Genomic DNA, 26,200 nt, shown 5'->3' on the forward strand with positions numbered 1-26,200 from the left:
TAAAGTTGCTCATGCTTGCGTTAATCTTTAGAACATTTTTGGTCAGTTGCAAAATGCATTATGTTTTATGTGTTTCTGAATATATCACTATGTTTTATGTATTTGTGAGTATACTGTACTATACACAATTCATCAATGCTAATTTAGTTTAAACCAATCAATAATAAAATAATCAATAAAAAAACAAGTAGGTTTTCAGTAAAAATAGAGTTAAAACACAAATCGGTTAGCCGTTGTCTGATGGTTCAGACAAGGCTGAAATTAGGATGGGCGTCTTCAATACCCAGCCTCTTTAACCACTACAACAACCTTAAACTTAAATAGTAATTGGTTAATATTTCCAAGAGGAGCCATTTGAAAATTGTTGAAAGTATAAATGTATCTTTCTATATCATATTTGACAATAACAAAGCGAGGACAGAAGGATGTTTGATGAATACCCAGTCTGGCCTTGGGTAAAAAGGGCTGCACAAACAAAACAAAACACTTATAAAAAGGAAAAATAGATGGTTGGATTACAATAGCATCCTCAGAAAGCAAGAGATGGAAGGGGTTTCCCTTGGTGTCATCCCACAAGGTCAAAGATGAAAAATCTATTGCATCCTTTTCTGGGAGGTAATTGCTTTGCACTGGTATTGGATTTTGGATTCTCTCAATAACTTACATAATGACTATGATTATGATATATCCATATGATCAACACACAGAGAGCAGTGATGCATGTGACAAAATTAGATGAACAAGATTAACTAATTGTAACTGCAATGATGAAATGTCAGACTTCTGCCCTCTGCTGGTCCATTCTACACTATGAATTTATTATCTGAGTGAACATTATTGTTTTGCTTTTTTAAATGGGCATGCCACAAATATGTTGTAATTCACGTATTATCAACAGAGAGGATTTTAAAATAGAAATTGTGAATGTCCGATAAAACAATACAGTACTTTCACTGATTGAGAGCTGTGAGGTGTACTGTACAGCACGACAGAGGGACATAATACATCACCACCACTTCTTGCCTTTGACAGATTCCTGAAATTTAACAGCCATTTTCCCGTTCCCGTGCTCTTTTGAGAACTTGGCTTTGTGTTCAGCAACAATAGAGAAACACTGTAAGACTCTCACAAGGTTAAACTCAATTGCAGCCTTGCATGCACTTAAATATATCCCTATTTTTTTGTAGTATGACAATCCATTATAGTAGTCAGTTATTGTAACTTTGCACTTTGTACATTGTATTGTGCGTTAATGTACATTGCCATCGTAGCACTTTTATATTTAGAAGGTTCTTATGTCCCCATTACACTTAGAACTATCAATTCTAGTCCATCTGTAGTCCTTTCGTACCTTTTGTACACACTGCTCTTACTACATACCACTGCTCTTCTGTACATATCTGTCTATACTGTTCATAATCTGTCTATACTGTTCATAATGCACATATCCTTATATTTTTCTTTTAATACTACTGTTAATACACTGCACATATCTGTACATACTGTACATATCTGTTTATACTGTTCATACGGCATTCCATATTTATTCTGCTATTTACTCTAATGTTACTGTTAATACAACTGCTTATACTGCATTGCCTATACAGCTCATATGCTGCTTACACTGTTCATACTGCATTCTATTTATTCTTCTTATAATGCTACTGCTAATTCATATACTGCTTACACTGCACTACTTATACTATACTGCACTACTATACTGCTCATATACTGCACTACCTGTATATACTGTTCACACTGTACTTTTCTGCTTTTTTGCACTTCTGGTTAGACGCTAACTGCATTTCGTTGTCTCTGTACTTGTACTCTGCACAATGACAATAAAGTTGAATCTAATCTTTCCATTCAAACCCACATCACAAATGTTCACATATTTACATTTGGGAGAAAGAGAGTTTAGATTTGACACTGTATTCGGTAAGACAAACTGTGATATTATTGAACATAAATCACAAGAATCAATAATCTATAAATAGTTTGTGTATTATTGGATGAAATATGACATACTGTATCAAACCTTAACGGTCAATTTCTCAAAGTTGATTAAATGTAGAGTACAGGTAGCCTACTTAATGATGTTTTGAGATCTTACAGAAAAAATAATGATTGAGTAACGTAAAAGAAGAGAATATGTTTATTCATGACTATTTTGTATATTTTTGTTTTTCGGAGCATGATTAACCTCTCTAACTTGTGAGGCATGTTTACAAGGTAAAGGCCAAAACTGTTTTATTTTTATTTCAGCTGTTGGTGTAAGATAACAAAATGCAGCCTTCACCCCTCTTAAATAATTATCACTCTACAAAATCGGCAAATATGAGCAACCTACCTACAGTACATTTCCTTTATAGGACTATTACTATAAAGGAGATGCGATCAGGAATTAATTCAGTTATCATAACCATACTCAATCACTGCTGTAGAATGCATCAGCTCAGTTGTCCACACACACCAGGGCATACTAATGAAGCTTTCAGCAGGACCTTCCATTGTGGGCATCCTCTGTCTGAAGAGGGTATGACAGACACCTAATCTCAAAGTACTAATATTATAGCCCATCCCCGCCAAACCTCCTGTAACTGTCCTTGACCAAAACTCTCTTCCCAGAATTTGGAGACAGATCTTAACATACTTAATCGTTTTTGCCTCCAAATTGTTATAAAATCAAAGACAAAACCTTAAACAAACTGACATTTGTTTTCCCTCAATTTCATTTCCTGGCCCTGAGAATCATGGGCACATCACTTTTTGTTTGATATGGGAATTTATTGAAAATGCTGTTGCCATTTATGAGCATGCTCTAGTGTGGAGGGACGGGCGTTAAAGTGATTATCTTGACACAAGCAGATGTTCAAATGTAAGCCACTGCCAGAATCCCATTCACATTCAAGGTTACTACAGCCTGGTAGATATTCATTAGGCTTGTGAGATTATACAGTCCATTATCCCAAATAAATTCCGATCTTTATCCCTAATAAATCTGTGACACTTGACAATTTTACAAAGAATACATCACGGAAAAATGAATTTTAGACATTTTACATAAACGTTTTTCTCAATTGCATACACCATTTGTATAAAACTGAAGTGCCCATGCCCATAGCAATAACATGCATGAGCACAACAGTAACATTTTCAGCAGAACAGTTCTAATGGCTTTCACACAAAATGCAATTGTTTACCACCTTTTTACAAAACAGTTAACATAACTCACATCAATTTTAAGTGTTGCCCAACAAAACAGAATTATTTCCTTACAGCATAAAGATATTTATCGCATTATAGTGAATCTCCACTCCATACATGTAAACTCTCATCCCACATGGCCTGGCAGACAGAAGAGAATAGATTGTCTGTAAATGTTTTTGTTGGCACTTGTTGTCACTACCTGCTTGATTCAGAACATTTTAGATTAATTTGATTTATATTTATAATAAGCAATCATCAAAAGAGGCGCGTGCAACAAAAAAAAACGTGAAATTCTTAATTTTTCACCTTTGTTTTCAAATGAAGGTTGTCCAACCTGCAATGAATATTGATGGTTATACTATTTTGTGTCATTAAACTTAAAAAGAATGAATGATGGATTGAGCTTTTCATTAGATGACAAAGGACACTGTTTTACAGTAATGCACTGATTTGCTTTTGATGTATTCTGAGAGTTTTGAGAGTTATAGTGCATTTTGCAAAAGTGTTTTGGAAAATGTTTCGGGGAATGTGTGAACTGTTTTGAAAAGTTGAATACTGTTTCAAGAAAATGTCCTCAAGCAATCGAGAAACTGTAAACACACTGTAAAAAAGAATATGAGGCCCTAAAATGATTGGAATGATTTCCAGTGAATCTGTATAACTGTATCCAGTCATTCCAGTCTATGTAACTTCATACTTATGCAAAGCTTAACCACCAGGACAGCATAGATGGAAGGGTTAAGCAGCCTTGACTGTGCAGACCTATCACTGTCCATTTGGCGTTTTTGGCCTGTGTGGTGAGTGTGTCCTCTCTGCCACGCTCCTGAAGCGTGCCTTCGCCAGGTGTGGTCCTCTCCACTCTCCCCCTTCTCTTCCCCCCTCCTCCCCCTTCTCCCTAGAGAAGCCCTCTCATCTTGTTCCCCTTGACCCTGACGCGCTCCAAACCAGCCGCCGATAACAGGCCCACCATTCCTCAACCTCCGCCAACTGACACACTTCCAGAGGGGCCTAACCTTGTTCCTTCACATTTCTCTGATGCCTTTGCCATTTCCTCCATGCTCCCGAAAATTCTCTCTCTCTCTCTCTCTCTCTCTCTCTCTCTCTCTCTCTCTCCGTACGTATGTTTATCTCCAACCTGCCGCATTCTTTTTTTTAAATCTCTTTACCTCCTCTCTCTCTCTCTCTCTCTCTCTCTCTCTCTCTCTCTCTCTCTCTCTCCCTCGTTTTAGCCCCACAGATGTGACATGTTTGAGCCAGGCCTTTGAGGGGGGCCTTGACATGAGTTCCTGGAGTGACGTAGATGGGCTTATCCTAGACCACAGGCAAATGTCATCGGGATAGATTATAAGCACACTTACCCTGATAGAGACACATTCAAAACACACTGGGCTCAGGAAAAGAACACATATTGCACAATGAAAGCAATATGAATATCTAAATTCCTTTGCGGTTGCATCGTTTTCTTTGACTGGACATTTGGCAAAACAAGTCCTGAGTATTTCCGAGGTTGTCTTTGCATCTCAATCAAAGCAGTAGCCCTCCCCTGAGCCTGCAGTACTGTGGTCCTCTATCTCAGCTTTAACCCTCTGTTGATGAAACCCCTACATCTTATCAAAGAGAGAGGATATTGGACATTTGGTTCTGATAAGAGAAACTCAGAGGGTGGCATTTAAGAGCAGCTTCTGCTGCAGGGTGCCGACCGACACCGTGTACAGGCAGCAGAGCCAACACATCATTGGATGATGTTGTTTTCACAGTGTTTGTTGTAACACACTGACCTGCCATCTACGGTTGCATTTGTTGTGGCACCGCCCTTTTCTCACTCATCGGTGACAGATGCCGATGGTGACATCTTGGTGAGATCCTTGGTGAATGGAATGATGTCTGATGTCTTGATACTGTACCATTCCTCATTCCATTCCATGCATCACAATGAGGATGAGATCAGCATAATGTGTATACCAACTCTACAAAACATGTATAATCTACTATACTTGTGCGACACACTGCATGTTAACGATACGTCCTCCCCTCCATCCCCCTGTATGATAGCTAGTGCTCCACTCAGGGGGATCCACAGCCTTGAGGGGGCCTGAGAGTGGAGGTCAGTGGTGGGGGGGTGGGGGGGTGGTGTTAGAACAGCCTGTCAAAAGCCCCTCGGTCAGCCTTGAGGAGATAAGTATTGCCTCCTGGACCCATGGCCCACCCCTGGGCAGGTTCACACATATGATGCAAGCAGCAGCTCCGCTGACAACCATCAATCAACCCCCCTGATAACCTAAATAGAACCATGTCACTGTTGGTGTGTGTGTGTGTGTGTGTGTGTGTGTGTGTGTGTGTGTGTGTGGCATGTCTACATACACGTGCGCATGAGTGCGTGCGCATGCTTGTGTGTGTGTGTGTGTGTGTGTGTGTGTGTGTGTGTGTGTGTGTGTGTGTGCGATTTGTTTTGATGTGTTGACGGTTATTGTTTGTGTTTTTCTATTTTTTTACGAATAAAATGAACCTCATATAGTAAAGCAGATGAAATGTACTGAAAGTCTGGCCTATTCATTGAGTCCCGAAGTCTGAAAAGACTGTCCAGGCATAAAACGTTAGCCTTGGGCTTAGAAAATTACCTAATTACTCATAGCTTTGAAAAGACTTTTAGAGAAAAGTGCCCAGATTGTGTCTGCAGACACACAGATATTTTAAACCTAAATTGATTTTGCTTTTCTCAGTGGTTGTTGAGGAAGACTATGTAAAGAATCTCAAAGCACATCATCTCCTCTTACAGTCATAGGTGGGAGAAGAATGGACAAGGAGTCATTTATATTTTATTTATTTGCAGCAAACCTGACAACCAGGCTGCCTCAATGTAATTCTCATGCTACTTCCCTATAGCTTCAGCATTGGAAACTCTCCATCACTGTCCCTGCCAAAGGGATCTACTGTTTTACTGTCCCTGCATCTGGTATCTCAACATGATTATGACTTATGGAGACACTCTGATCTAGATACAGATTTACAGATCTCTAAATTGGCATGCAGGAACGGTTTGTTTTTGCATGTGTGTGAATGATAGTCTTTCTCAGTTTGCAAAACAAATTAGGGATGGTGCTAGGAGATGGGTCAGGGACACATAGATTAGACACATCCAAAATGTGCTGACCGCTTCCAAATGCCCCAGAGTGTCTGCTTGTCACAAAAGCCCCTACATGTACAGTGCCTTCGGAAAGTATTCAGACCCCTTCACTTTTTCCACATTTTGTTGTGTTATAGACTCAATTTAAAATGGATTAAATTAAAAGAATTTGCCATCAATCCACACACAATACCCCAGAATGACAAAGCGAAAACAGTTTTTTTAATTTTATTTCAGTAAATGTATTAAAATTGAAATACGGAAATACTTCATGTACATAAGTATTCACACCCTTTGCTATGACACTCTTAAAATGAGCTAAAATGCAAAAATGTCATCAACAAATCACTCACTCAGTTGAATTGAGTCCATCTTAATGCAAGGATAATAGTGTCATGTAATTTTGGAATGAATATCTTTGTTTTTATAGGGTCTCTGATTTGCATAGGAATCAATTACAAACTGTGTAGATTAGGATGTCACTACCAACTCTCTTGATCTGAATACTTATGTACACAAGGTATTTCTGTATTTCAATTTTTTTGCAATTTCAAAAAACGTGTTTTCGCTTTGTCATTCTGGGGTATTGTGTGTGAATTGATGGTAAATTCTTTTAATTTAATCCATTTTAAATCGAGTCTATAACACAACAAAATGTGGAAAAAGTGAAGGGGTCTGAATACTTTCCGAAGGCACTGAATATGTCTTGATAAACTCAGTGCTATCTGATAAAAAGATCAAATGACAAAAACTGTTGTTCTTACTGTCACATTTACAACTAACATTAGTCAAAGTAATAGCTATACTATATGTTCTATCGAATGACACACAACATGACAAAAGTAGAACAGTTGCATAACGTTCACATTTATTTGGTTTCAAGTCCTATCACATTCTAAACATGCTTTTATCACGTATGGATCACATTCTTCACAGGTAGTCAAAGTAACAAGAGCAGAGGAGAGAGGTTGGAGAAAAAACATGAATAGTCAATCCAGTGGTAATGAAGGTATGTCATGTGTTTTGTTCCCTAAGATATGCTATGATTTCTCTGCTCTTCTACCTAGCCTCAAAGTTCCTCACCTTGTGCTCCTTGATGAGGAGCATCCCTAAATGATGTATAACACTGCTAATACCACCTAATGAGTTGTCATAACACTGAATACCAGTCGCTGTGTGACAGGCTGACTTTACGTTGATAGATGTTTGTTCAACATCCAATCAACAACAGAGTGGTTGAAGTATCACAGCATTGTTGTTGAGATGGGGTGAATAAAAGCACGTCAAATACGGAAAATGGCAGTTTGACCAGAATTACATTCTAATTGATAATCACTCACAAGCAGCATTTTAAAATATCAAATACGATACTGATCCTTTAACCCTATCTTTACACTCCACATGTAGATTGTTTAATACATTAGCTTTATAAATCTATCAATATGGTCAAGAAACACAATACACTGTAATATCATCTTGGGTCATGTGATTGAATCGAAATGGTGTACAAAAAAATACTGACTCACATGAGGAACTGGGGAGTATTCATAAAACCTGACCACAGAAAAAGAAACAAGTGGCAAACATCACATGGGCAAAATGGTTTATGAATACTCCCCCATAAGACATGTTAACATCTATACAGCATAATGAGATTTCCATTGAAATTATTGAAGGATGGTAATCACGATAACAGGGCGAGTGAAACAGTGAAAGAAAATAGGATAAATCAAATTCATAGATAACACTAGGAGGAAGTGGGTCATCTTCGCTGAGATGATCAGCTGTCAATGAACAGCAACGTATAATGTTGTAACTGATATGATTAATCACAGAGGAAGGTCAGAGTGAATGTAAACGAGCAAAGTGGTCAAACTAAGACCCACTCCCTGTTGACGAGGCTGCAGTTTGACCTGAGGTAGCAGAACAGCTGAGGCAACGTTTTCATGTCAATTAGGTAACGGCGCTACAATAAATGGGTGTGGTCACTGAATGAAACAAGAGACACAAAGTAACAGGACATTGGTGCGGTGAAACCAATAAATAAGATAAAAAAACATTACCTATGTGAAAGTAAGCAACGTGATGACACAAAAAAAGAGGTAGTTTCAGTATAGAAATTGCAAATGAAATATCCATGGTCTGTAAAAACACATTAGAAAATAAAAAGAATAATAAAGTATTTGTATTACATGTACTTTAAAACATTAGTGTGGCGAGACTGGTGACAGTAAGGTAGTGGTGTAATATTTGGTTTTATGATGATGTACTAAATCATTCTAATGACGATGCAGCAACACTGGACTGGGCTCTCACACATGTCCCCTAAGAAGTTCTAATCCCTGAGTTTAGGAGTGCCATGCGCTGTGAGCAGCCCAGACCAGAGAATGCTCACCAGCATGAGATGATTATAAAACCCCCAAAAAAATAAGGAAGCCATACTCTCTTCTTCATTCTCAGTCTGAGACCCAGAGGGTAGAGACTGGTATATAATAAGCTCAATGTGAAAGAGAGTGTGTGATTCCATCTGAGAAGAGTGTTGTGAGTTTAACTGGAAGGAACTAGCTCTATACCTCAGGGTGAGATGACACTGGGAGTACAGAAAAGCCTTCCATATTCATGTTTTCAGCATTCTAAAATGTTTACCAGTTTTTACAGGTGTCTGCGTCCGACTACATATATTATTCACCGCAGACATTATCAGAATCATAAAAACAGTAACATGTTTTAAGTCATTGTAAAAGTTATCAATCTGTAAATAATCAATTTCAAGGTAAAGCATGGACAAGGGAATGAGTTATTATAATCACGTCCAACATCCAATGACAAGAATTCAAAATAAAGCAAATGATAGGGGTCGTCTTCACTCCAAAACAACAACAAAAACATGAAGAAAAAAAAAGAAACATTCACAATAACTACAAGGGTAAACATGAAAATGTATAAAAACAAAACATGGAAAGGTGGCTAATTGAAACTACTAAAACAAAAAAAGACTGCATTGGTGAAAGTATCTGTTAAGGCTGAGATACAGACAGACAGGAGACCTGATATAGTCTCATCAGGTTTAACAAATTCAATCCAGCTGATCAGACATTCTAGTGTAAAGCTACAAGAAGGTTATCTGATTTGTTTATGTCTGCAAATGAAGGGAAAGATAATAATCCCCTCTGTACCTGATGATGGTTGAGGTGATTTCTAGGCATGCTCTGTTCTGACTGTTATGATCACACACCTGTGGGAGACCTCTCTCCCTGGGTCTGATTACTGACTCTGTCCTGCCTCAGAAACACCTTTCGCTTCAGCTCAATGATCTGAACTGGAAACGCAAAAGTCCATCTGTCCTGCAAGTCTTAAAGCATAAACCCTTAAACCACATCCACTTTAAAAAAAAAACAACAGAAAAAAACAACAAAAAAGATAAACACTTTCTAAAAGGACCTACGATGTCCTGAATCCTAGAACTACTAATCCTAATAGTACATCAGCATAGTGATCACTGAGTAACTCCTGAATGCAATACATAACACTCACTTTTTACCCTGTTTAAATCCAGGCCCACAGGGACCTGAGAGAGAGAGGAGCACACTGGGTGGGCACTTTGCCAAGGTCAAGGTCAAAGAATGTATCTAACCGCACCACAGTGAGCAAAAGAGAGTCGTTGCAAGGACTGCATTTCCCCAAAGCTTCAAACAATGGATGTTTGAAACAGCTAAATCTTGAACAATCTAAAAAGACACTTCAAGTGGTTGAATTGATGATCTCATACTTAGAAAATAAAGACCTTCTTCTCTGTATGGCTTCTTTTTTTTGTAACAATGTGCATATCTGTCTCAGATGATGTGCAAGCTGGTCTGTCAACCCAGTCCAGATTCATAGAAATGCCCCAGATGGTTCGGTCCAGCCTGAAAGACAGACTGAAACTGTCAGTCCTCCTCCTAAGTAAAACCTGAGCATTCACAACCTAACATCCAGTCTACAGATATGGCAGTTACAAGGAGCATTTCCTATTCTGGCCTAACCATGTGGTTAACCACTGCCCCCAGTGAGCATGTGCAGAGGCTCAGTTCTGGGTAATGGAGTACTAGAGAAGGGCTCAGAGCTCAGAGTTAAGATGGGCTGTTCTGAGGAGAGAGGGGGGGCGTGCTCCAGGGACTGGAAGAGAAGACAGACAGGACCTCATCTGTGGTTCCTCACTATTAGATTTAGGATGAGAACCAGCTACACACTGTCTGTCCAGCAGAGGGGCTAACCTCCGACACAGATTGATTCATTTCTTATCCTGGTCCTTCATGGATAAGAAATCATTATCTTGAGCTATCAGCTCTTGACCCATCAATGGGTGCTTGAGAAAGCTTTGCATAAACCTTTGGTCAAAAAAACAAACAATTAAGCTAAACAAACCTATCTTCCCCTACCCCTGCAATACAACATTTGTTCCCCAAGTCTATGATTGTAGAAAATACCCGTATGCTTCTTTTCAATGAAGATCCCACAAATCCACTAGTTGTCACCTCACTGAAAGTCTTGGAATGTTAAATTGACAAGACCATCCCCTCAAGGACATCTGAGGGTTAAGTCTATGAGAGGGCGTGGATGTCTTACAAAAATACAAGTGTCAATGGGAAAATACACCAGTGGTGGGGATATTCAGCACATTCATTTGGTGATTGCAGGGGCGACTGCTTTTGTATGTTTGGTTAAAATATGCAGCAATGCCTTGGATCTACCTTTCAATCTATGATTCAGGAGTTTCAAGCGTTGACAGGGATTCGATTTAGACCGGGCAACTCTTCATTTCAATCAGCGAGAAACTGTACCTGAAAATAGCAACAATATCTTCCTGAGGTAGTCTTAAAACACTTGTCAACTCATTTATATCCGCCCCCGTTTAGATTAAAATAAATCTTTAAAATCTACTTCTAACAATGGCAACACCGACATGTTGAGCAATCGGATACACACTTGTAAACTCCAAAGACTAATGCATCGTTGTGCATTTGTTTTTTTACAGAAGCATGTGCACAGTGTAAATCAGCATACATTCAGCTCTGTCGTGTAATAAATATATAGAGAAAAAGAAAGTTTTAAAAAACTAGCTGCTTGTCACATTCACAGGAAGGGGGGTGGGGGGTGGGGGCCAGTCCTCTTGCCCCCCAGGCCAGCTCTGAGTAAGGGGGAGTGGTCCTGGGGCTTGGGGGGCGGGGCTCAGTTCCCGGGAGAGGTACCCGTAGTCAGACAGGGGGAGGTTCCTGTCCTGTAGCTGTTGAGGCTGGATTTGCAGGAGTGCAAGACTGCTTTGAACAAGAGTGGGAGCTGTTCAAGGGGAACGTTTACCAGCTTCCCTGAAAAACACACACATTTCACAAGGTATGAATACAGGGGAAACTACCCTGTTATCTACCATGGGCAACAGTGGAGGCTGGTGGAGGTAGAAATCGGAGGACAGGCTCATTGTAAACATTCTTCATTCCGTTCCGTGCTTTACAATGAGTCTGTCCTCTGTTTTCTACCTCCACCGGCCTCGCCTGATGGGCAATGACCCTAACATTAGTAGATATACAGAGGACTTCATACGAGTAACCCGTGATGAACAAAGCATCACTTTTATGCAAACAAAGACAGCAACTGTAGCGAGCTAGCCCTCTCCTATGACCTTGCCCTGGTTATTACCCTGGTAATCCCCCACCATCTCCATCCACACTTCTTACCTGCCATGCAGCGGATCTCTGGCAGACACATCATGATCTCGGGGAAGCGTTTGGGCTGGTGCGGGTACTTGTACTCAGTGTAGTCCTGGCACACATACCAGTAACGCTTGTTGAGCTGCTCGAGCTGGGAGACGTTGGTCAATCCTCGGATGTCTGCAAGGCAGGGACAAATGAAGGAGAGGCAGGAGATGAGCATGGGCAAGCCAGCCCAACAGAGCAGCGGTTGTCATGACGAAAGCGTGCCGTGTGGGGCTGTGTTACCTTGGTTCAGGAAGTTGATGGCTTTCATGCAGGCGTACTCCTCGTTGCTGACCTTCAACTGGTGGAACTTGCGGAACAGATATATCAACCTCTCCATCACCTCCATGCCATCCTCACTGAACCTGGGTTCGACACACACACAAACATGTTGCTGATTGCGAGCTACTCATACACACACACACACACACACACAGTTTACCACACTCAAACACATTCAGAGACAAAAGAAACTAAATGTTCATGTAATTGTAGGATAAAATTACAAGAAAGAAAAAGTAACGTTTCTGAAAATGTATGAATTAAAAAAAAGGGAAATTGGAAGTGGAAAAAGAGGTTGATTATGCCTAATCCTCTTCGAGTGATTAAAAACATCATATCTTAACATTCATCTCGCTGACTAAACATCTAGTGTAGATTTAAGGATCAGGTACTTAAACATGTTCAGTCAACTCATCAATCCTCATACGTGCCTCGACAGTCTCCCCTTAGATCTGAGACCTCCAGACACTCTAGAGCACGGCCCTACAATATTTAGTACTGCCACTGTAAATCAGAGACTTGCTCCGTATATATGGGTAAACCACCAGGCAAATTGTCCAAAGCAATAAAATACAGCCGTAAATCCGAGAAGAAAATTAGGAGAAAGTGTGTCACAGGGTCAGATAATTCTGGTCTGATTTACACATGACTAAACCCAACTCCGTTTTATGCCTGATCTGGGATGGGGATCTGTATTTCATGACGGCCCCAGACAGTGCTAGCCACAGTCGTGAAGAAGCCTCCCCTTCATACACTGGATAACTGGCGCTCATCCAAAACCAATAGAAGCCGATGGGATAGCTGAAAGATCAGACTCTTTAGAGAGATAATGAACTCACAGAGTGGAACGGTGGTCTCTGTAGGAGAGTGTTTTTTGAGGTAAAAGGAAACACAACTCAACTTCTGACACGCTCGCCTCTCTTTAGGGCCTTATTCAACCACCACACCCCTGCAAAAACTCTCCAAGATATGTTTTACAGCTCAAGTCATACTTTATTATTATTTGGATTAAAGGGGCAAGGGTCTAGACCAATTCAGTTTCAAGTGAGCAGACCTCATTCCTTCAAACACTTGAACTCCAACACACAGAGAAAGGGAGAGGTGAATCTCCATCTTAAAATAGTCCTCTCGATATGCTAAGCTTGTGAAAAGATCCATGTCAATCCCCATACTACACCCCCGTCCGTCCGTCCGTCCGTCCGTCCATCCGTCCGTCACTCACCCTTGCAGCTCATCGTCGGAGGGTGTGTACTTGGCGGTGACGTCGGCCAGGTCTCCGAAGATCTGGGCGCTGTAGATGGTGAGGCAGGAGAGGAGGATGAGCTCCTGCCAGGTGGAGCTGAGCAGGCAGGTGTAGTCCTCGATGGACAGCTCGCAGAAGAACGGCAGCTTCTTGATCCACGAGATCTGGCGGAACAGCAGCTCGTCGGCCAGGCGGCAGAGCAGCGCAAACAGCTCCACTTGACTCACCTTATACCTGGTGGAGAGGGAACATCACCCGGGGTCAGGGGCAGCGTCATGACGACGTGGACAGCAGTGGATATCGTAACAAATAGAACCCAAAACTCAATGATTCTAGGATATAATAAGAACCATAAGGATCAAGCAAGCATTGTATTTTTGGACCGTTTGTCAAAAATGAAGAGTCTGAGGAGAGGGACTCACCCGTCCTCTATTAGCATGGGTGTGGCCAGTGGAGCCAGGTCCTCTGCAGCCACCAGCTGTAGTACCAGGGGGTGTGACTGGGGGTACAGGCTGCGGGGCTGGGGGGCCAGCAGGCCTGACTGGGCGGCGTAGCTGAAGAGGTGAGGGAGGAGCTGGTAGGGCGTAGACATGGGAGCATTGATGTACTGGTCCCTGAGTGCAGCGGTGTAGCCATTCATCTCCAAGGACCGACTGGGTAGAGAGAACACAATGGTCAATGGTTATGATGTGCGAACATAAACACTCAAAGACACACACACACGTGCACAAGCAGGAATACACACGTGTGCACGCACGCACGCGTGCGCGCACTCACACACAGACGCACGCACATATGTACTTACACACACACCCACACACACACACACACACATTGAGAAAAACATACAAGTTATCAGACACTACACCATATTACAAGAACACAATACTCATTAGATTAACCTAGTGTACAGCTCTACTGTGGCAATTCATGCCTCAAGTTATTGGATTTTTTTACATAATCAAGAGTATGCGGTTGATGGAGATAAGTAGATTGGTTGTTTACACAGGGTGAGACTAAAATACATACCACCGCGCTATGTAGACAATATGTGACCTTGGCGTTTGCAAATAGATAATGTGGTTGTCTCCATAGCAGGAACAGCAGATAGCGAGGTGAGTTCATTCCACTGCTATCACTCCGCCCGCTAAGACTGAATAGAACGCATTCAGGCATTCTTTCAGTGGTGAATAATCTTAACTAACCCTTAGAAATGTGGGAATGAGGGTGTTACACCGTCAGCGGCAGTTCATTGTCTCCTCGGTGGAAATGAACACAAAATGACGATGACGTTCCTCCACTATTACGCAGGTGAGGGGTGGAACTCACTTGGATGACAGGGTGGACGCGGGCGATGGCTGGTTCCCCTCCGAGGCGCCATTGCTAGGGGAGCTGTGGTCACTGTCGCCATTGTTGCCCCAGGTGTGCTCTGGCAGACTGGCGTCCTCCTTGAACTCCTGTCCAGACATGATCCTCTCAATTTCCTCATCTGTGATCTGATGATGAAGAGGGGGGGGGGGGTGAAGGGAATGGAGAGAGAGAGAGAGAGAGAAGAAAATGTAAGTTATTAAAGGTACGGACGGCTTCGGCAACGGCACAATCCTTATGTTTCATTCAGGGATAGAATAAACATGCATCTGCAGAGACACAATAGCATGAACACACAAACACACACACACACACACACACACACACATACACACACACACGCACACACACACACACACACACACACACACACACACACACACACACACACACACAAACATAATGGTACAACAGCCAACGACAACTGTCCTTGCTTTCTCATGAACACTTTACAAAGAACATTATCAACAAAGCCAACTACATTAGCATTTCAAGAATGAAAGCTTTACAAATCAATTTAGAAATTCAGTAACCCAGAGGGCAGTGATTTCCCTAGCCAAGCATATAATCCATTTGATGGTTCAAACTCGGCAGAGCTGGGACATCGGGTCAATTCCATTAAAATTCATCTTAATTCAGAGGATTGAAAGTTATCTGCATTTGTGTGTAACAAGTACTTGTTGTGAATTTCTGAATACATTACATTTCAATGAGACTGAGTGGACATGACCCACGTGTGATCTACGTCTAGATATTGTAAAGGAAACCAGAGGAAGGCTGAGAGAAATGAATAGACCACACAGCAAATATTTACCTGGACAGGTCCGATGCTTTTGTTTCTTCCTCCTGGCATCCCATCTTCCCTGATTGCTGTGAAACACACATCACAACAGTAAGCCACTAAGCAACCCCATTAGAGAAGAACAGGTTGTGGGGGGTCAAGGCAATTTACGCAAATGAAAATGGCAAATCCAATCTTGGGAGGGTTTTTTTTTCAACAGCGGGACAATGGCTCTCCCTAGTGGTTATCTACTCTGTCTGTCGGCCATAGGAAGCAAGCAGGAAAGAGTTCTAACAATATTTACATAATCCACACAGCAGAGGGCGCTATCCAACTACAAAGCTGAGGGGTTTGGTTGACCACTGCGATAGTGGCCTTACGACCGGGTTCTAGTGAGCTAATAACACAACTCTTCTGACATATCCATTGAAACCGTACCTTTGCGGTTCATTCCCATCTGTAGACACTTGAGCAGGCGGCAGTATTGGCAGCGGTTGCGCTGCTTGCGTGACATCTCGCAGTTCTTGTCACGGCTGCAGCGGTAGACGCGCTTGTTGCAGATGCTGCGCTTGAAGAAGCCCTTGCAGCCCTCGCAGGAGATGATGCCATAGTGCAGGCCTGTGGCGCGGTCTCCACAGATAAGGCAAGTACGCTGGTCCGCTGGATCATCTGAGACAAGAGGAGAGACACGGTTAGGGGGGAGGAAGGTATGACACAAAATGACATCCGCTTTATCCCATTGGAAAACATGTTGACAAATGAGAGAAGAGAGATGAAGAAATACAAGGCTCATGATGAAGTAAGTCTTGTTTGTATCCATGAATAAAAGCTTTGCCAAAAGTCCTCACCCCCACTCATACTCTAAAAAGGAGTTCTGAAGCCTTTAAGCATCGCTCTGTACCAAGTCATTGGGTAAGAACGTAACAAGCTGGATGTCGGGCGGAACACAGAGAGTGCAGACATCTTGTATGTTTTATTTAGCAGGTCTAAGGAGAGAAAGGAGCAGGCTAAAATGACACAGGCCAGCTTAAGTGATTTGATTTCAGGCTCTCCTTTCCCTCAGGCAGACAGAGTGACAGCATCAATTCGACTCTCAAGGGTGTCTAAAGTCGAATGACAACGCCACAACGTGAAACCAACCAACACCCATGCGCCATTTCACAAATAGTGTCTACAATGAAAGGCAAACCACATACTACAGTCAATCTCTCTCAATTTCAGCCTTAACCTTGTTTCCTAAAAGGGGATGGGGGGGGCAGCGTTTCTGCTGAGCATTCCAAAATGTGAAATGTTGTAAAGACAGGGATAAGTGAGGCCAGTAATTTGGAACACATGTGGGGGATATTTGGGGGCTTGGATAGAGGGAGGGGTTCCCTGCAAGGAAGTAGTGGAACAGGATGTCCCAAACGAAGCACGGGCAAAAATAGTAGTTTAAATTACACAGTGCTCTGAGTGTAAGGTTAGCCGGCAGCTTAAAAACATGTGTTGGAGAGACCCAGATATAAAGAAGGTCTAAAGGTACAGAGTAAAAGCACAACACCTACAGTACTACCTTCATACTACAGTACTACCTTCATACTACAGTACTACCTTCATACTATAGTACTACCTTCATACTACAGTACTACCTTCATACTATAGTACTACCTTCATACTACAGTACTACCTTCATACTATAGTACTACCTTCATACTACAGTACTACCTTCATACTACAGTACTACCTTCATACTATTGTAGTACCTTCATACTATAGTAGTACCTACATAAATAGTAGTACCTTCATACTATACCACCACAAATGATAGTTTGAGGGCGTGGAACGAGTTTTAACATTACAACACTGCTATGTGTGCATGCATGCATATACAGTAAGTGTGTTTGTATGTGTCTGTGTGCATGTCTACATGTGTGGATCAAAGAGAGATGTACTTTAATTGAAGACTTGCAATCCTCTGACATTCTTAGTGACTTAGCTAATCACCACAGTCACCAGGAAATCTGCAGACCAGCAGGACGCCACATTTTTAAAAAAGCTGTTTAAAATCTTAACTGGCTTATCCCCACCTACCTCTAGGCTACATAATAAAACTCACTATGTAGGCAGAGAATTAGACTGAGCACATAAATTCCCTGCTCTCTGCTCTCCTCAGTATTAGTGCTATCCATCCCCCGTCCACCACCAACAAACACACACACATACATACACACACACACACACACACACACACACACACACACACACACACACAATCAGCACTCCTTACCATCCCCCCTCATAAAAGCACAGAACAGATGGGTTGACGCCATGGTTACAGTGAATAGCCCAGCTCTGCAAAGGCAGGCTCCAGTTGGAATGTGGCCACGCACTGATCTGTATCACGGTTGGGCGAGTCGCGAGCACACAGGGTTAAAACATTAAGTAAGAGATAACACACAACCCCACCCTCAGTCTCCTAATTATGATATCAGTTAACCTGGCCGCCCATCCACTCCTCTGATGGCCAATGAGCAATCCTACACAACAATTTTCATGAAGAATTCCCACCATAATGTAACGTGAGGCAACTCACCCTGAAAGGACGGCCACCACTAATGGGGAAGCATAAACAGTAAGTCTATCGAATAGGAAGATACTGCATTTGGTTAAATATGGGAGACTCAAATAGATAAAAGCAGGGGCCATGGCTTCTACTTCTTCGATAGTATTCTCCATCCTCTTCAATCAGGTCTAGCACTGGAGTCCCCATGAAGAAGACAGCGCACAGTAGGTCTTAACAGAGAGCAGACGTAATGCTCTGATATCTGACACAGTAGTGGGCGATAGATCTAGTTTCTATAGGTGACAGACAGTTCTTGTATATGCTCTACCATCCCAGTCCGCCCAGGTTGGTTAATGCTACCTCTTCCTAAGCCCATCGCCTAGTCCCACCATCTGATTAATGTAAGCCCCTTGTGTAATACTGCCAGCCTGCAACCTGCTCTTCACAGGACCTTTCCCCTTCTCCAGACTCTTCCAGTTATGCGAAGGCTTGTGAAAGGTGGTCATGGCCCCGGTCTAGTGACTCTCATTCATTAGGGATCAGAGGGAGCCATGGGGTACGGGGATCTGGATTATCTCACTTGACGAAATCATCAAACACATCGTCGAGTCACAGTGTGGCTCCTATGCATTGTGAACGTATCGGTTTGATACATATTGGCTTTCAGCGGATCTATCAAGTCAGCGATGTAGGCACTTTAACAAGTAAACAGACTACTGACACCTTGTTTTATGTCTAAATGATAAGGATTAACCTAATGTCTTTATATCATTTGGTTGCAAGCTTGTCAGAGGCCTGTGATTGAGAGAGAGAGGTCCTATCTCCTCAGCCCTCCTCTATAAGCTGTAGGAGAGTGGGCTTTCAGGGCCTACGGTTCATGTACTAGAGGTAATTAGAGGGGGAGGAATGTATAGGATAAAGCCTCTCTCAGATATAATGAATGGTGAATGGAAGACTTCTGAGGCCTGGAGGGATTACCATTTAAATGGTATGAGGTTTAACTTTGGTCCCCTTAGAAGGTTCTGGGTTAGCCATACTGTACAAGAGACAATAGGGTCACACCACTCCCACAGAAGGATTAAAATTGCACCATTAGTCATTAACATCAAAACCCCACCCGGAGAAGAGAGAGAGGATTTCCTTCTCAATGTAAACATAGTCCAAGTATACTAGAAGAGACAATCATCTCAGTGTTCCATCTTGGTTTTTGATAAGGAACCCTTGTTAATTTGAATTCAAATTAATGTTAATTTGCAAGGCCATACACGTAACAGTTCTGTGGGTCTGTGTGAGGCGCTCCTTTGTAGCCGAAAAATAAAGTAAAGTCGGGAGCAACATATAAACGTATCATCTGTGCTTTCGCACACTAGGCCACATACTACAGCAAAAAAAAAAAAAAAGTATTATAATTTTTTTTAAAGGTTTATTTCCTTGAATGATTTCATATGAAGGGAGTTAATACCAGCCTGATTAAAAACAGGCTTTTAGAGCACAGTGAGAACAAAATACCTTCATGTCTGAGCTGAAGGGCGGATCAGTGGAGATTCAACTTGAGGTCTATATCAAGAGCTTTTCAGTCATTAAGCCCCTATGTGTGGAAGAGAACGACACCTCCGCTAAGCCTGCAGGGAAAAAGGACCTAGCTACCACCGCACTTCATCTCAACTGTGATGCAGTTAGCTCTAATCACTCCCTTTCCTAATGGAACACTAAAAGTGCTCTTTAACCTGGAATCTGTATAACAGTTAGAATCGTTGGAATGCACTGTACTGGATTAGGGCCTTTACATTGTAGAAGGTCCCCAAGTTATGGATCATCAATACTCCTTTATCTGTGATTTGACTTCAAACACAGACAGCTGTGAGACCATGTGAAAGAGTTCACTGGCCTAAAGCATGTCCAAGATCACATAAATTACTCTATGGATCCTGTCCTCCTCAATAAGCCATTTGTCTGTTTCCGTCTTGGCACATGTGGTAATTCAAAGAATGCATTAAAACCATATATTTCATTGACCATCCCATGTGAAATGCCTGACTTCCTTCAATGAGAAAAAAACAATGACTGTTAGTTCCCTTAATTCACACCAGCAGAGGCTTATTTGTCAAATCTGCCACCCTCTCTTTCAAGTGCATGGCCACCATATAAACAGCCAGCTTCACACCCTCACACACTTGATCTCAATGTGTCACGTCATACACTGTCTCCGCCCCGGGCCGGCCCACACCCCCGTATGGCAGCAGTGGTCCAGTCCATCAGACTGGTTCTGTCCTGGGCTGGTTCTGGGCGCCCCCTCCCCTCCAATCCCCTCCCCCGGCTCTTCCTGGATCATGTGACGGGGGTTATAAATCCAAGCGAAGGGACATGTGGGAGAGTTGTAAAGTCAGGCCTTTGCTTCATCTTGAACTCCACCCTCTCTACAGCCTGGGTCCTGGGACCCCCACCCCTCCCTCACCCCTCCCTCACCCTGCCCTCCCCCTGGGCCCATTAAAGCCTGCATTGTTTCCCAGGGGTCAGGCTGGGTTTCATTCCAAACTTTTAACGCAAACCAGGAAATGCAACTGAAGCATTTTAAAGTCAATGGATAACACAAACACCACTCCCATTTCCCACTGATCCTAACATGACTACATTACATATATTTGTAATTATTACTGTAGCTAAGGGAGTAAGATACACAATATCAGTTATTCAAAGTCAACAGTTGAATCTTGTTTCAATTAAAACAATACATTGAATTGAACAATGAACAATAGATTTGTTGAAACTAATGTGTATTATTGGATTATGATATATATATATATACCTTTTTTTTTCCTTATAAAAAATAAATAGGTATGTTAAATCATACTCGACTGTTCTTACTGTATATAATGTTTCAGATGTCTGTTTTATGTTATTCTATTATTCCATTGTCACTTTATTTTGTTGTAGTTGTTTGTTGTGGTTGTTTGTGATGTGAGCTGCTGTAACGCCTTAATTTCCCCTCGGGGATAAATAAAGTACCTATCTATCTATCTATGCAGTTTATTTATAGAGAGCAGCCTCTCTAGATTTAGCACAATGTTTTGTTTTTTCCCCCCAATGTCCCCACATGCAGTTCCATGCTGAGAAAAGAGACATATAGTGACAAAATCTTCCTTTTGTCAGATCCCCAGTCAGACAAAGGTGGGTGTAGAGAGTGTAGCAGCCTTTGAGTGGTTGACAGAGGGGACAAGGCCTGGTGAAAGGTATTTCACTCAGGAGGTTTTGTGCTGTGTTTCCATCACAATCATGCCGAGCTGGGAAGAAGCGGGGGTTGGAAGAATCTGCTGTACTTTTCCACTGCTACCTCCTCCCCTCCTTCCTTCCTCCCTCCCTCCCTCCCTCCCTCCCCTCCTCCTTTATATCTCTCTTCTCCATTCTCTCTCCTTATACACTGTCCTCTCCCTGAAAAAAGGCCCATATTTTCTCCTCTGTGAGGTACATGTTCGTAAACAAACACCCAGAATGTTGACAGTCTCTGAGAAGGTAGAGGAGGGTAAAGTCCAGATGAACTGTTCTAACAGACAGCCACCATGCTGCTCCGAACCTCTATCTCCACACTGTGATGTTAATCTTTTGACTTCCATGCAGTTGCAGATTTTGCTCATAGTCATGACAATGGTAGCCTGTTGATTCTGCAGACTGGATAAGATATGCCTCCCATGCTGTCTCTGTGGCCTGTGTGCTGAGACCAGCCCAGGGATTACAGGATAGCTCATTAGCATCAGGTAATTACTGTCAAGCTCAGAGCCCAAGTTAATTCTATGCAAATGTATACTGCGTAAAAGGCATTACTTTAGTTAGATATTGGTGAAATGGCATTTGTAATAAGGGCTGTTTAACATGTTCACAGTCTTGCTCATTCCCAAGTATGACTTCCCAAATGAGCGAAATGCTTACAGTCTCAAACAGTATGGAGATACTCAGATCATTTTGTATTTCTTTGGCCTAAGCAGGGAGTATTAACTGAACACTGCAGTTTATTTCAATGTGTTCTCCCCCAAATCCCATAAGACAGATACTTTTAAGAGGGATAATGATTTACTTGATTTATACATCTAAAGGTGCATTGTAACAAGTCTTTGATCTCTGTAACAATTGATGTACTCAGCTGTTTCTCTAAAGTAAAGCTTCTTGGACTATCAGTAGTGGTGACTAGAGTAGCTGCATAGGTACAAATCCTTCAAGAAAATCAGTCAAAAAGACGAGACATACAACTTATAACGCTTTCTTACTCCAGTTTTTTTTAGCACTGTGGTGACTACTAGCACTTCTTTTCAAGGAAGGCTTCACTTGATTGTGTCTCGATGGTTGTTCTAGGTGGTTGTTTAAACATCACGATTGTGTCTCGAAGGTTGTTCTAGGTGGTTGTCTGAAACATCACGAACATCGATTGCTAATATTATGCACAATTTGCTCTCAAGTGTCTTCAGCCATGCACACTCACACACCGTCGCTCACACTTACACACGCATACAGAAATGATCGTGAACAGAGCTTGATTGCATGACAGTTTGTATTTCGGTGCACCGGAAGACTGTGATCAGGGGAGTTAGCCTGCTGAGGCTGACTCTGTGAAGCCCCCAGTAATACTGAGGAGAGGTCTAGTAGGGAGAACTGACGTTTATGAAAGGGGGTTTATATGCCCCAGTATTACAAGCGCCTGTTCTGTTAAAGATCACCATGTGGTTCATATCAGGTTGTGCTGACTGTTTAAGCTCAACGTTAACAAGCACAGTATCAAACTGCTTCACTGGCCTGCTGCCAGGCTAACCCTGTTTGGCAACAAAGCTCTGGTATGTGAAATACGGTGCCAAATGTATTACATTTGCTACCTGATGGCTAGAACTGTGAACTATGTTTTAGGTTTGACTTTTATAAACCCCCAAAAACATATACAATGTGAGATTTGTGACACTTTTACATTACATTGCATGTATACTAATTTAGCAGACGCTCTGATCCAGGGCAATTAACTATATGTTTTAAATTGGGTTAGAGTTAGGGTTAGGGTTAGTAGGAACAATTAGTAGGAAGTGTTGTGTAACTACCTAGTCAAGCAGGCTCCCATTGAGAGTCAGGATATCAGAAAACCTTCATTTAACTATGAACTTATCTAAAATACACACCAAGAAAATATGTCTTCTCTGCATAAGATCAAATAGTCACTCTCAGAGAGGGCTTAAGACCAGAAACAAGATTTCCCCAAATCAATAAAGTGATCACGTCAAAATAGGTCCTTTGTTCATAGGGGGTATCAGATGGTGTTTGTGTGTGTTAGATTTAAAGTGTGTGTTTGTGTGTGTGTGTGTGTGTGTGTGTGTGTGTGTGTGTGTGTGCATCGGGGGATGGGTGCAGGCAGTTGAAATAACACTACCCTAGGAGACAAAGGTCTAAAACATGGTGGACTTGATGGTTTGGTTTCTCCAGGTCAGGATATACCGATACAGTATATGTTTCAGTGAAATAATGGAAAGGGCCATACATGGCCATAATAAGCAAGCTTTGGCATTGACTATTTATAGCCTACATTATTGAACCCCTAGTAGTCCCTGACCTCCCCCACTGTTATTGATCTTCACACAGCTTATATTCCCCTACCCCCGCCCTTGCATCCACACACACACACACACACACACACACACACACACACACACACACACACACACACACACACACACACACACACACACACACACACACACACACTCACACACACACAATGCAGAAGAAAAGGGGCTTCCTGCTTAGAGAAGACATTGTAGAAGTGACGTGGTGTGTCGAGCGACAGAGGGAAGCAGCGCTGGTCGCCTTTACATGATGAAAGACAGAGTGGAGTTAACCCTCCCTCAGCTGGAACAGAAATACAACCACCAGGGCTTCACTGAGAGGGATTAGCCTAGCATGGGGGAGGGGAACACCTACAGTAGCCTTGTTCCTCAAAATACAATACTCCAATCCCAGATAGGAAGGGAAACATGGGGAAATGTTCCCAGGGATTTGAATCATTGTAGTATGTCTCCCAACTTTTTAAAAGCCTTTTCCTGAGGGAAACATTTAGGCAAAGCGTGATGAAGGTTAAACCACAAGACCCATCAAGGTTGATGAAGGTTAAACCACAAGACCCATCACATTAAACTATCACATGCACCAGTCATCAAAGACAGAGAAAGAGAAAGACTAATTCCACTCGTGGCCACGGTAGCCATGAGTGAGTCACAGAACACGTGTAAAGAGATTTGAGTATTCAAAGACGCCTAAAAAGCAATAAATGTGGGCAGGACTTGGGGAAACTACCATTGTCCTTGCGTATAGGAAACAACATAAATGTCATCCTATTGAAATTGGTTTTGGACAGAAATGTAATAGAATAACAACATCCACGTCCCATTCCACCCCTGTTGATATTGGAAGTAAACTAAATCTGGTGAAAACAAAAACAAATGACACAATCTACTGAATGAGAACACTGAGTGTGAATTCAGTGTGTGCAAAAGTCTGCGAATTGAATGAATGAGTAACCGGTTTAAACAAATTCACATTTTGTTCTGTATATGTGTATCATAATATCTGGTGTAATAACTTTACTTTAGTATGGTACTACACTACTCCTTAACACTTATGCTACAACCCACACTGTTTCGAAATAACACATATTAAATGAAGAAATAACACTCATATTTGAATTCAAGTGCAGTGATATGATGTTTATATTTGTGCTACAGTAGGTTTGGGCTAATGTTGGTCCCAGGCCAGCTAGGCCCAAGGGAGTTAACACCACCGAGTGGAGTAATTCTAACTACCCCTTTATCACACAAACACTGCTGACTGTGTACAAACCCTTTTCCAGATGGCCCACAGAGACACATACCAGAGATCAATACATATGGAACCACACTCTGTCATACACAACAGCACTCAACTATGCATCCCAATACAAATACTACACCCAAATGTGTACAACATACTCAAACATGTATGAGCCTTTTGGTGAGCAATGCATAATACGCATAAAATCCAGTATGCCTGTATATATATTACAGAAACACATTAGTATGCATGCAGATACTAAATGAAAAAAGCACAAACAATGACATACACATATATAGTTTTAAAACATATAGCCGTTAAAAGAGATAAACTACAATTTAAACTACAATATCTGTGGTAGATGTGACACCGTTCATTTATATGAACTGCAAGACCTAAGAAAATGATTTGGCAAAAATAATTAACTGAAGAAAACTACCCTCTTTCCATCATATACTTGTGAGAAAACAAAATGAATGAATTGCCTTATTTAATTTTCTACTGCTACTTATTTAATTGCAATTCCACCATAAAAAATAATCGCATTAAACATAATGAAAAGAATTCCCTTCGCCAAGATACGAGTGAATGTGATGATGGTGAAAATGAAACAAAGATGTTAGCTCTTCAATGATGTGCTAATCTTCTGCCTAAACACAACTGTGCTCTCTCATTTGCACAGAATTAGGCGTGCCTTAAAGTATGGGCCATTAAGGAAATAGACCCAACCCCTCTCCCATCCTCCCTTACCTTCCCATGTATCCATTTCATGCTTCTCCCAGTCTGCCTGGACGCCATTCAACCATGGATTCTGCTAAAGAAAAGCCACAGGGCAGGGAAGCCTTGGCCTCATGACTCTTCTCTTTCTCTCTTTCTCCCTCTCTCTCTCCGACAACCTCCTCCTTCGACTGCCTGCCTCTATCTGAGCATAGCCTAAGCCAGCACCACTGGTCACTTTACAGCCTGGTCACATGACCGCAGAGTTCAAGCCCTGGGGTCACGGCTTGGCTTGAGGTCCAATGACGGCTAGGGGTTATCTGAGTGGAACTGATAGTCCTATTTTCTCTGTTGTTCAACAATGCTCCCC

At 41.9% G+C, this 26,200-nt stretch overlaps 1 protein-coding gene across 1 annotated transcript in view; it reads right to left on the reverse strand.

The window, feature by feature from the left end:
• Positions 1-11,542: 11,542 nt before the first annotated feature.
• nr6a1a (nuclear receptor subfamily 6, group A, member 1a) overlaps positions 11,543-26,200 on the reverse strand; it is a gene marked incomplete at both ends in the record, with an annotated part of 54,940 nt that continues 40,282 nt past the window's right edge. Inside the window, 8 exons of the mRNA XM_083673609.1 lie at positions 11,543-11,679; positions 12,046-12,198; positions 12,307-12,428; positions 13,568-13,822; positions 14,011-14,241; positions 14,918-15,084; positions 15,771-15,826; positions 16,176-16,406. Of these exons, the coding sequence (XP_083529735.1) occupies positions 11,543-11,679; positions 12,046-12,198; positions 12,307-12,428; positions 13,568-13,822; positions 14,011-14,241; positions 14,918-15,084; positions 15,771-15,826; positions 16,176-16,406 (1,352 nt within the window). The remainder of the gene's footprint in view (positions 11,680-12,045; positions 12,199-12,306; positions 12,429-13,567; positions 13,823-14,010; positions 14,242-14,917; positions 15,085-15,770; positions 15,827-16,175; positions 16,407-26,200) is intronic.

Source organism: Argentina silus (assembly GCF_951799395.1).
Source record: "Argentina silus genome assembly, chromosome: 7".
In the NCBI taxonomy this organism is placed as follows: Eukaryota; Metazoa; Chordata; class Actinopteri; order Argentiniformes; family Argentinidae; genus Argentina; species Argentina silus.